General features: G+C 47.6%; 2 protein-coding genes across 2 annotated transcripts; one reads left to right on the top strand and one right to left on the bottom strand.

Annotated features, from left to right (window-relative positions):
• Positions 1-6199: 6199 nt before the first annotated feature.
• MFIFM68171_02765 (uncharacterized protein) lies at positions 6200-7299 on the bottom strand (the record flags this gene model as incomplete). The annotated part of the gene is made up of 4 exons (XM_071058187.1): positions 6200-6313; positions 6372-6425; positions 6474-7189; positions 7266-7299. The coding sequence occupies 4 exons, from the start codon at positions 7297-7299 to the stop codon at positions 6200-6202; spliced, it is 918 nt and encodes a 305-aa protein (XP_070914288.1).
• A 1761-nt stretch (positions 7300-9060) lies between these two features.
• On the top strand, positions 9061-10819 carry MFIFM68171_02764 (Major facilitator superfamily (MFS) profile domain-containing protein; the record flags this gene model as incomplete). Its single annotated transcript, XM_071058186.1, has 3 exons — positions 9061-9288; positions 9366-9752; positions 9824-10819. 3 exons carry the CDS (start codon positions 9061-9063, stop codon positions 10817-10819), a joined length of 1611 nt encoding a protein of 536 aa, XP_070914287.1.
• Positions 10820-14039: the final 3220 nt, after the last annotated feature.

Genomic DNA, 14039 nt, shown 5'->3' with positions numbered 1-14039 from the left:
TCAATACTCTTTTCCACACTCATTATAAGCTCAGTTAGAAAGCGTTCATTGCATGCAAGGCAGACTCTCCCTAATTAGAAAGACAGTAATCTATATATGTTGTTTTGACTTGGTTGAGCTGTAAGAATCTATTGTTGTAATTGTCTGGTCTTACCTATCTTGTTTGTCTTATTTGTCTTGTATTTGGCAACCTTTGCCCTCCTCGTTGTTTTGAGCGGTACATTTAGGTATGTGTTACTCCGCTATTTCGATATGCCCCACCACTAGTATGGAGAGATATAGAGGAGAAGTAGAAGGATTAGTAGGTAGCGGTACCAAGTTAGTGGTAGGTGGTATCACTAATCCTCGTCGGCTGTGGGGTTATAAAAATGTAAAAGAAAAAGGGATTCTGTCTATGAACCTGTGCTTATATGAAGAGGTTCTTTGTTATAAATGGGTTTTGTGTAGGTTGCTTTAACTATGTATTAATCTGTTAACGCGTGTGGGAGTCTGTGAATGCGGGATTTGGTGTTTTTATTCTCGAATGTTACAAAGCTAATAACCCTAAAATGTTGTCGCTAGAAATCGCACTTGTGGAGCTCGGCTCCTGACCGCCGAGCTCAGCAGCTCATCAAGTGAGCTCGCCCAGACCATTTTCCTTTGTATTTAAAACTAGTCCTTCAGTCTCCTACTGCAGTAGATAGATACTCAGAGACTTCAACCTTTTCACGCACTTCCCACGACCTCTGCTGAGCTCCTGTAAGCGTGACAAATGTAATTTAAGCTTAGTAGCTGGAGCACGGAGAGATAGATGTTGTTAGATGTAGTCTGAAAGGGCTTGCACTGAAGTGCTTAGGACAGTATATAGTGCGGCGACTCTACCTGATAACCGGTCGAACTTCGACGTGTTCTCATATGTATTTCGTTTGTGCCAGTCTAACACGTAAGGGTACCTTTACCACTGACGGACTGTTTGTAGGATATAATCGACCTCCCTATATGATCCGTCCCGTATTGTGTCTAAGACGTACAAAGATTGAATTCCTCAAGAAAGTCATCCAAGCCACTGATGCAGTCAACACAGGGGCAGGCCTAACCGTGGAGCAAGTGCACAGTTAGCGGAAAGTAGCTATATGGACGCCCACATAGGACTATAGGACTGTGGAGATAGAGAATCACTTACGCTCTCAGCTGCACCACCTACGCAATCGATAAAAGCAGGGACGTTCCGCCTTGCGATAGCGCCGGCGATGCAGACAGCGTTGGCGGTAACCTCGACGCATTTGACAAGGTCACAGACGCGCTTCTCCATCAAGGGGGTGGAAGGGGCAGCCATACTACTGCCAAATGCAACAAGAGCAATGAGAGTGTTGGAGAGATGCATGGTGAGAGGTTGTATTTCAGTGCTGTACGCTCTAATGAGGTTACAGATAGCTGGAGTGTGATGAGAATGACTCTACTCGAGAGATCATAAGAGAAAACCGCTACTTATTTATGTGTATAGTTCAGTCTATCAGAGAAGGGAAAAGTTGCGAGGTTCAAGTAAGCTGACTGGCTATGTTCCTCCGTCTCCTCGCAATAATCCCTGGCTAGCTGCTCTATCATGGGAATTTTTCACGACGATCCCGGAGAGCTACGTTACCTTGCTGTTCATGCGACACATCTTCTGTTCTGCTGCCCCAGCTAGCAGACATAGGTAGAGGAGGCTGTGTAGCATCACAACCCGGAGCAATTGCTACGGTCCGTGTCTTCGTCTAGTAGATACGGCCTAGCGCGTCCCAAACACCAATTGGAGGGATGGAAAGTGTGGGACGAGGAAGCCAATGATCGACTCGACATTGAAAGAGCTACGGTGTCAGCAAAGCCTTCACAGCGAAGGCATCCGCCGATCGCTAGAGCGGAGTCTTGGGAACAATATTTTTCGCCACAAAATGGCACCCACCGTAGCTGATAATCAGGGCAGACATGCGGTGTAACAGACTGAGCCCTGCGAATGCCATCAGCACTTTGCCATATTGTTTTTGGAACCGATATGCCTATTGTGAAGCAAAGACGGTATCTAGGCCTGGGCATGCTAAGGGCCTTCCCCATAGGGAGTCTCGGCAACAAGCTGAACTCTTGGAAGAGAAATGATAGGCGGTAAGACGGGTATTTACCGTGCACATGTCCCCCTAAAACGCTCCGGTCTTACCCACCTACCTCTGTCTTACTTGGCGCCGGTACTAGTAGTGCGCTTGTTATCGGTTACTGTCCAATAATGCTTGATATACTCTCACACCAAGAATTGAACGCGCCAAGTAACTCGTTTCTCAGTATAAGTGGGCTTGAACTGCCTTTGTAAGGTACTTAAAGATATAATTAGTCTGTAAGGAGTGGCAGAGGTTCTGGAGCTTATTCCTGGAGGGCGGGATTCCCCTAAGAACGACCACAACTCGCTGTAGCTAAGGTCAAATCACGAGACAGGGACTTTGTTTCAAAGATCTATGCGGGCTTGATTATTTCTAAGGCTTCAAATATCAACGAGAGTTACAGGAAGGGGACCAAGATCTACAATATTCAATATATACAGGTATACAGCTCAGAATACCAAGTGATGATGTTGCCAGGGTAGATATTCTTTAAATTAGCTACCTCATCTAACCGAATACCTTTAGCCCAAGCTGATGAATAAGGCTTCAAGAGTAGAAGGCTCTTCTTACCCAGGGAAGCCTTGTCACCGGTATGTTGTTCCCGGTTTTTTTTTTTTTTTTTTTTTTTTTTTTTTTTTGAGTATTTGGACATCTTAATCACCCATCTCGCCAGCGCCAGCCAAGCCAAAATTCAATCATTCGGTCCCATTTTATTTCCCCAGGCGTCAATATCACTGTTTATGGCCACCAATATCGATGTTGTAGGCGAGACAGCATCAGTCCGTTCCTCAGCCAAGCTTGCCATCTCCGTCTTTTCAGAAAGGAGAACTATTAACGTATCAACGATGACAACCTAGAACTCGACGATACTCACTGAACGGCGTTTTTGACAAGGGAGAAAACCATCAGCTAGCTGAATCGCGTGTCGTGGGGTTGGACCCGCAGGCCAGCTCAACGAAAGCGGTTCCTCCTGCTACTGGTAGGCTTAGCCGACTGGTATAAGGACATGTATAGGACAAGGTTCTTCATGGTGTGTACCTTGGGCTGTGGAGTAGCAAGAAGGAATTTGGGAAAGTCGCATCCAAGGTTCTAATATCCCTCACTCGAGATTGAGTGCAAGATATAGCTAGGGACAAATACAAGGAATATGCATCAGAATTACATATAACGAAGAGTCCGACGGTGAAAAGATTTAGCGAGTCCAAAAACAACGCGATTCGACCTCTTACGTCGTCCCTCACCCATATAAACGTGTCCGTAAATTGCATCATTGTGTTTGATGGCTTCGATATACTCCTGCCAGCGATATTACACCCTTGGGGCTGAGGAATGAGTGTAGCTCAGCAAAGGTGCTGTAGACAGTTGTAACCAAGTTGGAACTCCTGTGGCGACCCAAACCAAAGCAACACCACGTTGATATTGGCCAAAGCAAGCAGAATTCTCTCGCCGTGTGAAATTTTTCAATGCCGATGACCGTAAAAGAATGATTAATTACCATCAAACTGGAGTATGTAAATGAGCTTGCTGGAAACACTTCCAATAAGGATTCCACCAACAGCCTTGCGTCAAATTTCAAAGTCTTTAACACACTATGTCCGAAGATTGACTCGCCCAATACGTATCACAACCGCCCATGCATTGATGCTTAGAGCCGTGGGGATGGTAGAGGCTGAAACGGCACCACATTTGAACAGCGTGGCGCTAAAAATGGTCAGGCACCTCCACGAGATGCTGAAAGTACATCAGACGCAAGTTATACCGCTAAAGGGGACGAACGTTACGCCGAGTAAATTAGAAGTGGAATGGATTAAGATTACTACAAATATGTTTAAGATTTTTTATCTGAAAATCAGGGACTGATGGCGCGAAAGAGAGTTGCTCAACCCCTTTATATTGCCGCTTAAGTTCCTTGACGTTCTCGGGCAGAGGCTGATAGATTGATATGGACCGTTCTTGAGAAAATAAGAATCAAGAAACCACAGATCTATCAAGAAATTTGTCCAGCCCCTGTTTGCAGGAAGTCAGCTAGCAAAGCCGTATAACAGACCACACAATGGCCTTCTGGTTGAGACATGCCTAGCACGCCTCCTATCACTCTGGAACAATACTTGTACTCCTATTTGACGACATACAGGCCTACATGTAAACACTACTCAAAATGGAAAGCGCTGCCAGCCCCGAAGTCACATTAACATCGTCATAACAAAGTCGGGCGTGTTACATTTACTCCTTCAACTCCCTGCCTTTTTCTAGAACGCTGCTACAAGCACACCGCTCCACACATTCCTTGCCAGTTGTCAAATCCAGAATTACTCGGTGACGCAGATAGCAGAACGGGACCCCTGGGAATTGTTCCATTACTTGCTTCTTTGCGTGGCTTCCAGACTTTGACATATTTTGTTCTCTGGGACAACTTGGCCAAGTGAGTCCATGCCAACTTTGCAATGAACAGAGCGAGAAAGCTCATGCTCCTGGTTCGGCACGCGTAGCACTAATCCTTCTACAAGTATCTCGTCTCCAACGACAACAACTTCTCCAGTGGTATATCCATATTACTCGGGACGTTGCTGGGCCTGCATAAAGCACATTCCCGGGACAGGCGAGGTTCAAGAGTTGCCTACTAGGGAAAATTAGCATGGTCATAGTTCCTCCGTACTACTTCCTCATTCGTCCAATCTTGACAAAAACATTGCGCATACTCTTCAATTGGGGCCACTATTTACCTCAAAAAACCACTTCTCCCAAAGTCACGGACAGTCAATATACGCGGACCCGCAGAAACAGGTCTTTACATCATTCAATCGCGATCTCACGATTCGGGCATTGCATTCCTAGCAATGAAACAAAACAACCCACAGAAACCAAAGTCAATGCAACAAATTACCGCTTTGCGTAGTAGGTTGCTTTAAAAACATTCTTCTGTATGTCGGCGGCCGCGCAAAAATAGTCATGCTCGGCATTCGTATAGGTGTCCCTTTCCTGCTCTATCTACGTGAGCAGTTTTCACAAACCAACATCGTTAGTCATTCTTTCGATGTTCTCTTCAAGTAGAGAAGAGTTTCTCTCAGTCTACTAGAAGATAATGCCTCGCTAACCCAGCCGTGGTACTAGACTCTTACCTCCCTATACCGCATCTATTGGAGTTTCTCACTCAATAGTACCCCGAGGTGGTAAACATAACCCTAAAAGTTGTGTATAAACGTCTCACTGGGAGCCCGTCCATAACCCCTGTTAGACTCAACATCAAACCAAGTACCCCATCCACGTTAAGGTTGATATAGAGGTGTCTCCGCATTTTCCAAATCTCAAGAGCTCTATGACTAGGTCGCCTTGTCTATTTCTTGCCCAGACAGGTACAGGTACTCTATCGCATGCACGGAAGTGCTTCGGTCTCACAACGTTTCGAGCCTTGAGCTTCTAAATCTTCGTGAACAGCTGGCCAACCCTTTCAGTCCGCCGGTGAGGGTAGACTGCGAAGCCGCAAGTAATTGACGTACTTCTTGCCAGAATACCGAAGACCAGAACCTTAGTATGCATGAGGTTGGCCAATCCGTCTATGAGGCGCAATAGCTCGTCCAAACTGGGCGCGTGGAGAGCGCTAACGACACTCTGCTCTTGCTCCTCCACCTAAGCATCTTCACTACAATAATTATATGGCTATTAGAAAGGAAGCTATTCTGGCTGTTCATTAGTACACTGTTGAGAGATGTTGAGAAAGGATATAGCAATGTACAAATTCGGTATTGATATCCTTCGTTGGCCGGGGTAAAAGGTGGTAATTTGGGTTGGGTGATAAAGCTTCTCAAGCAGTTGTATCTTGCCCTTTTACTACCTTAATTCACTTTGTTCAACTCTAGTCCTGCATTATAATGTTGTGGAAGGTATATTCTGTCGTTTAGAGCTTCTACAATCCAGTCTGGGTGCCTCGTGCATCATAGAAGGCAAGACAATAGTTGCCGAAACAGGAGGGGATGGATAGGAAATGTGGGATGGCGACTCAAGTCGTTTCTGGGGGAATCCCAGTGCACTCAAACATCGAGACGTTACGCAGGAGTTTCCATGCTAGGTAACATGTACTACTTAGTGACTGCCTATTTAAAAACCCTGAGTATATACAAGAAGACGCAGATCGCCCGAGAAACATCAGCCTCCGCCGTGTTGGCTTGGCGGGCAATTTTGGAAAGTAGGGACCAGATTTCCGGTAGCTAGAGCCATATAGGGTTAGTATAAGGAAGGACCAGCGGGATTTCTGTGTAGTATTACCTGTTCTCGGAGGAACTGCTTGTCTCTTTTGAAGAGTTGGCTTGTTGTCTCATCCTGCAAGAGTTAGGCGACCGTATCAGCAATGAAGGTACGCTTTCTGACCTCGGCTTCCGTCCCTCGCGTGTCGCTATGAACCAGACGAGCCATTTCCTCTTCATAAGTCTGCTCCATAGCCGCGATACGCTCGTCATGGTATCCCTGCGCTTCACGGCCGACCCAACTTTTGGAGCTTTCATGGAGATCGGTGAGGAACTGCCGTAACCGCCTGCTCCTGCTTGTCGATTGGGCGTAGTGAGGCAATGACCCTTCTGCAAACGTTGCCGTGTAGTAAGCAGTAACAACAGCGTCGAGGTTCTCAAAGCCCATCTCCTCGACAGCGTTGAGTACATGAATGATGCGGTTCTCGAGACTTTCCTTGGCGCATGGAGGTAATGGGGGAGCTTCGGCAAATGAGAATCTAGTTCGCTTGTTCTTGTGCCCTTGGCTCTCGTGAGTGGCTGCGGCGTATGCATGGCCCGCTTCGGCCCTTGGCGATGCAAGGGACGTGTTTGGGTCAACCTTTTCCGAACCGTTCAGCCTGGTAAGGTTGCCCGACTCGCTTCCATTTCGTGCGTGTACCAGATTAGGAGAGAATATTAGTTCCTCGGGGCTTGGGAACTCGGAAGCATCCGAATGTGCTTGCCGGGATATCTGGGCAAAAGGGAACTCGGATTGGATTAATTCAATGGGAGAAGTCGGATTGTAGACTTTCTCTAGGAAGAGTGTCCTGGTTTGTGATGATTTGTCAGTAACATAGATCTTGCAGCGCTCACTGGGTGCTGCGATCAGGGTTATAAAAGTATTGTTGCCAAGAGACGCTTGTCATTCGATTGGCGTTATCAGATAAACACGTACCCGGCTTGACTGTTTCGTCGCCAAGCCGTCCCATGGTTGTTCAAGCTTTTTTCCGTGGGATTCTGGCCCAGGCCCGGTAGAGTTGTATCCAGTGATCCACGACCCGCTAGATCGCAGCCAAACTCGTCTAGGTGGGTAGTCATATCAAGAGAATGGGCCGCCTGCTGCTTCTGCTGTTGCTGCTGCTGCCTCTGTCGTACTTCTGCAAACTCAAACATGAGTTACGAGGCAATTAATTATGAAATCAGGGCTTGAAATTTTTTGGCCTACCACTTCTGTGTTTTCGCTGAGCGAGTCGGTTCTTTGTTCGTTTCTGGTCAAGGCTGGTTTGTAATTCGGCCGTAATCGCCGGTACAATGCTACTACCAACGACGTCTCCTATAATCCCCGGGACCGGGGTAAGGAATTGAGAGTTGACAAAGGGAGACCCAGCAGTTGGTTGCCCATATGGAGGCACCCCAAGTACCATTTCAGAGTAAACCTTGGCAAAGGGGTCACTGGACTCCGCCATCGACTCCGATATAGAATTGCTTGAGGACTGCAACAGTTGGCTGGTAAGATGATGGGGAAGGGAAGTAGAAAGTGAAGCACACAGTATAAATTTGAGATCTTGGGGCTTCTTGTTCTCTGTTCGCCAAGGAACATACAATCAGGGATTTACGCGTGACCTAATCTGAGTACCTCGATAACGTTATTTATACGTTACATATGACCATATACAAGCTATTGTTCGAAATGGACATCAGATAGACCCCCTACCGCATGCATTGATGCGGAAAAGCGGCGTCCTCAACATTACCAGATGAGGCTGGTCTGTTCCAGAACGATGCTCCATTGGAACCCCGGCCAACGAGGTTACACGGGCAGTTCAGAGAGTGCAACTCAACCCCACCGGACTGCGCCGCATGAGTTGCTGTCCCAGCATGAACCCAGCTGTTGATAAGATACTCGGAGTTAAATGGCCCCAAACAGCTCCAATAAGCACGCCGTTGAGAAGCTCTTAAAGTGGCAGATGAACCGGGTAAGCGCTCCCGTGACATGGAAGAAGAGCGTGGGAGGACAACTGGTCCGAAACAAATCCGGGCCGGCTAAGGGCAAGGGCTGCATCCTTCGGCTGTAATACGACCAACAAGCAGACTGCAGCTGCAGGTCTGTTGGGCGACCCCCGTCGTCGCAAGCAGGGTTCCTGGATCCAGAAGGGATGCGCGTGTGGGAAATATCCCGACTTCCGCTATGCGCGCTATGGGGGATACATCCGAGCCTAGTGAGCACGTAAGGTATTCTTCGGCCGGTCATATCGACGCACTATCCCTTTGCTTATTTCGCCGTGTGTGCCTCTCGTTACATTGGGCACATTCACATTGTCCTCGGGCCGCCGCTGTCCCGTTTTGGTATGATTATGATACAAAGGAACGTTCCTAGCCGCTGGAACCAGATTCGGTTTTCAGCTGCAGCGTGTCGTGTCTGCGCTCGGCCAAACCAAGCTCCGACATCGAGGCGGAGACGGGAGTAGCCTTACAGCGATTGCAACCAGTTCATATAATCCTCGGCCCGTGCCTTGGTTCCCAGCTGCAAGCGCCACAGCAATTGTTAGTTAGCAGGCTCGTATTACACCCGCGTCTCCCCAAGGCTTGTCGCTACTACTTTCAGCTCTGCCATTGACAAGTCTTTCTCAGTTAAAGATCGGACACGCCGGACTAGAACCCTCTAGGACCTAGAGCTCCGCCCAATGCTGCATACTTTAGGATCCGTGCCACGCAAAGACTCGCCGGATTGTCTAAGGCCGTCCGCTACAATGACTTTCACCCCGAAGAGTCACAGTCTGGCTGTGATCACCCCGAGAGAAGCAGAAGACGAGATCGGATTTCATGAACCGATAGCAGAGAAAGATACTGTTCACCCGGCGGTCAATTCCAAGTTCCACCCAGCGGCGTCCCCGGACGTGACGGTTGGCTCCAACAATTTAGGGACTACGAATATAGAAGCGCGAGCTCGGCTGGACAAACTAAAAGAGGACTTTGGTGTCAGTTCCCATTGACTCAGCAAGCAGCGGTCTATGAGAAAATCTGGGCAGATGAACTGACCTTTTCGGCGTGCCAGGCTACTTGGGACGGCCCCAACGATCCAGATGACCCCTATAACTGGCCGTCCTTCCGCAAAGTTTCCATCGGAGTGATATTCTCATTCGGTCAGCTGATAACTCTCATGTCAGCTAGTATGATTGCAGCCGCCCTAGGGAATATCCAACGAGATCTCGAGATCGACCCCGCAACATCGCAAATTATCTTTTCTACATACTTCCTGGGCATGGCCTTTGCGCCGTTCTTGATCGCCGCATGGGCGGAGACAAACGGGCGAAAGCAAGTCTGGCTGTTTGCCAACGCCTGGTATATCCTATGGAACGCTCTATGCCCCGTTGGTAACTCTAAAGCCTTGATGATCGTCGGGCGCCTGATGACTGGAGCGGGAGCCAGTGCAGGTATCACGGTGAGCCCCCTTAGTCCTAGTGAACCTTAAATCCCGCCACCAGCAAGATCAACATTTGACCAACTGAACAGCTTACCGGTCCCGTGATGGCGGACATGTACCGCGAAGAAGATCGCGGCAAATCGCTGGCCATCGCTTCCTTCCTTCCCTATCTCGGACCAGCCCTAGGCCCGATCGTCGGCGGCCTGGTGACCCAACATGTAGACTGGCCATGGATCTTTTGGATCATGTGCATCTTCGACGCGGCTGTTACCCTGCTAGGGCTCGCGTTCATCCGCGAATCATATACGCCCGTCCTTCTTCACCGCAAGGCCGCCGAGACAGTCCAACCCTGGAGTCCTGCAGGCTCCAGTTTGTTGACCAGGCTTTCTGCAAATCTCGCCCGGCCAGTCCGGTTGTTGCTAAAGCGTCCAGTCATCCAGGTCATTGCTATCCTTTTGGCCTTGGACTTTGGCATTTACGCCTTCTTGTTGTCTACGTTTGGGACATTGTACATTGACCGGTATGGAGAGTCCGAGTCAGCGGCCGGTCTACATTATATCGCAATATCCATCGGGTCCACCGTAGCTGCGCAAGCCGGCGGGCACATCATGGACTGGCTGTACCGACGTCTCCGTGATCGGTCGCCAACAAAGGAAGGAAAGCCCGAGTTTCGGGCTCCGTGGTTGGCGCCCGGGATGATATTGTTACCAGCAGGTCTGTTCTGGTATGGTTGGTCTGCCGAGCAGGGCATTTCCTGGGTCATGGTCGACTTCGGTGCAGGCATTTTCACGCTTGGCAGTTTCATTTTCAGTCAAGGCTTGCTGGCGTATCAGCTTGACGAGTTTGTTGAGCACGGCGCATCGGCGAATGCCGCTTCACGCGTCTTTTCCAATATGATGGCCTTTGCGTTTCCCATCTTCGCCCCGCATCTGTACCATCGGTTGGGTTATAGGTGGGGAAACAGTCTGCTCAGTTTCATTTGGTTGGCGTTGGCTGGCCCTATTCCCATGGCGTTTTGGCTGTGGGGCGAGAAGCTGAGGGGATTGGGAAAAGAAGGTGGTAAAAGCTCGAGTGGGGAGACGTAAGGGAATCTTTTAGGCCTTCCGTTTAAGATTTAGGTGGAGACTGCCTGGAGCGGCTTTTCAGGGCACAGTTTGAACCAGTCCTGCTACGTAGTGTTTTATAGCCCCCTAAGGCATTTGTCTTTCAAGATTGAACCATTAGTAGATTGTATCCGTCACGAGCCGTGTAATACGAGCAGAAGTCTGCCTCTCCAGCTCCTCCCTAACTCACTTCTTAAGCTCCCTAAATTCGTACCGCTGTCCATGTTGACACGCTCCACAGGTGTGCTCATGGTGTCAGAACCGTCTAGGAGGGGCCCGGATCACCTGCTGGTGCTCACGGCCCGGGGGAACTGTCATGGTCTCATGAAGGTTCCGGCGATACGCCACATGATCCGATAATTGCCGAGCCGTGGGGTCTAGCCTATGTTGTACGCCACTATGGTGCCATTCTCGGCGTTGTCATCCGTTAATATGGCAGTGGGGGTTACACGACATGGTCATCCCTATTCTTGTCAGCCAACAGAGACGTTCCTTCGGCCAACACGGGCTCAAAGCTGCTAAGTTGTTGGTTACGATTAAAGTTATCAGATGGGGTAAATTAATGCACGATTCTCCATCCAGCCAAGCCGGCTCGAGAGTGGTAGCTGCTCATGATCCTTGCCGAATCCTTCACTCAAACCCACTGCTCCTTTGATGCACCGTCATTACTCTGCATTCCCAACCTTGACCCACCCAACCAACAAGCCACATCGGGGCCTTTATGATACGGGATCGTTCCCATAACATGGTGTTACGTTGATATTGATACCGGATTAATCGTGTTAAAGGGGGAATGTAACATTCGGAGCCAGGTGACAGTAGTTGCTATTAGGTAAAGGAATTCGTGAATTCGTGGGGTTCCAGTAGATATTCTCATGAGCAGTGTGTAACCAGACTTTGCTTCACTTCTCTATCAGGTTACCTTAGTTCCCAGGCAAAAATACCCGCCTTTGCATCAGGGCTATAACACCACGCCGTCAACTTCTTAAGGGAAGCTGCTATTACCCCAGTTTGTTCAGATTCTGCAGAGATGTGCATATAATTATGCCACTAAAACAGGAGAGGAAAACAAGGATCGCTAACAGCTGGGTAGATATAGCTCGATAGGTACGTAGCTACAATAGTACTCAGCTCCTGTAGTCAAGACAAAATAAAAAGAACTAAATGCAGATAGAGCTCTCTCTAGTGTGAAGAAAGGTGCGAACTTAAGTATCTTCTAATTATATCAATTAATGACCTAAGTATACTCGAGGAAATTATAAAAGCTCTTTTCTAACGCAATACCTTGCATTGAAGTGGCATTGTATAACCCTACGTAAGGTGTAGAATAATCTAAATCCTCTATAGGATCTACCTCGGCCGTCTCATTTTACTAAGCCTAGCCTCTTATTAGAGGGGACTAGATACCTAGATATAGTTAGTTTTCATCAACTTGATATCGTTAATAGTACTTAGCCTCCGCGGCATTATTCGCTTTAATGGGTAACTAGTATATCTACAGAAGAGATATGGCTCGCAGAGTGTCAACCTCAGTGTATCCGAGCTTTTTCAAACCCGCCGAGTCTCGTCGCACAATGCTCCCAATTGGATGTTTGTCGGCCACGTTCTAATAGACAACTAAGTACCTTGTATAAAAGCTAGAACTTGGATATACCAAATCTCTGGGCAAGACCTAATATAAACTGGGTCTTCATGATATCAACATGTAGTGACACTCCTCTACCGGATTGCACTGGCTGCTCAGCAGGAAAGAGCAGGACGTTATGCCCTTAACCTTAGGGCTTATCATAATGAGGTACAGCTTAAATGATAGGTTCTAAGCAATGGCTGTAGTGGTGCTTATCAGGGCAACAATATATATCCGCGTGAGCTTGGGAAATAGAATTCCCGAAAGGATCTAACCTCGTAGCATTAGAGTATCCTTGACAGGATAAATAACGTTATTCATATGACATCTTTTACTGGTTGTGCGAGTAGTAAGTATTTAAAGATAAATAACCGTTGATGTAGTAAGCATCTGATGTCAATAGCTTAGGACTATTACCTGCGTCAAGACGTCTACAACGCAGTAGCTGTAAGGACGTGAGACTGCTTATCGTAGAGCGCTTGCCCCTTAGCTTCGGCTCGAGCAAATAATATCTAACTAACTATATTTAATTGTATAGTGGCCAGAGGATCTAAATTGTGGAACTTACGTTCAAAGTACTTCCAGATGCACCTTGTATCGTAGGGGTACGCTACTAGCACAGTAGAGAGTTAGGGAACTTTTGTCAATTATCATGGCTCCTAGTTATACTCAGGGATGAGATCTGCTACATTGAGTCAATTGGTTGAATTTAAATCCCCAATATGAAAGTCTAGCTATGTTGATTCTAGACGATTGTCTTCGGTGACTTTTCTACTCTCAGGAGTTCGAGTCCGATGTGGGAGAAACGTTTTAAATATAGAATAGTCATTGTGCTAGTCATAGACCAGAGATTGTAATTATAATGTGTTTTCTGCTCATATTGGTGTTTCTACTAACCTAAAATATAAGGCTCTATTTAGAATGTCACGTACATACACTACTGCTCAATAAGGTAGGATACAATCTGGGACTATCTCCTGTCGGAAACACGGCACCTCTGAATCTTGGGAAATGATAGTTGAGGGTTTTTATGTGTCTTGTGTTGATTGTGTTGATTGTCCCTGTATTCTCTGTGCTGGAGAGCTTGCTCCTTTTATAGACGAGATACCCGTATAGGATAACGTCTGTTCAATGGCACAGTCAGCTGCCAGCCTGCTTTAGCTGACTAGAGTACATGGGTTTGACTCCTGCACTAGATCCTGTGATCCTGATCCTTTGGCACATAATCCTTTTGACATCTCCAACATTGCTGTTCTGGACTAGACTCTGCAATTCCTAACCAGTCACAGAGCCGCTGGTCGCAATTCCTATATCTAGAACACATTAGCTTTTCTTGAGAAACTTAATTTGGCTAGCACTATAAACTATGAATTTTTTGTCTTTTCTAAATCGGTGTTGCGTGGGAAAGTTAAAAAGATCAAATTCGTTATTGTCAATCTTACACTGTCAAAGAGTACGGGAGCCCGGTAATATTGACATGAATGGGCTAGTGCCCAGAGAAGGTTCCAGAATCCTGGGATCACATAACCCCTAGGATCCTGACCGTCTGGCCTATCTGGGCTCCCACCACGTAAC

Source organism: Madurella fahalii, assembly GCF_045866475.1.
Source record: "Madurella fahalii IFM 68171 DNA, scaffold_1, whole genome shotgun sequence".
Taxonomy (NCBI): Eukaryota; Fungi; Ascomycota; class Sordariomycetes; order Sordariales; genus Madurella; species Madurella fahalii.
This window is presented reverse-complemented; position numbering and strand designations above follow the sequence as displayed.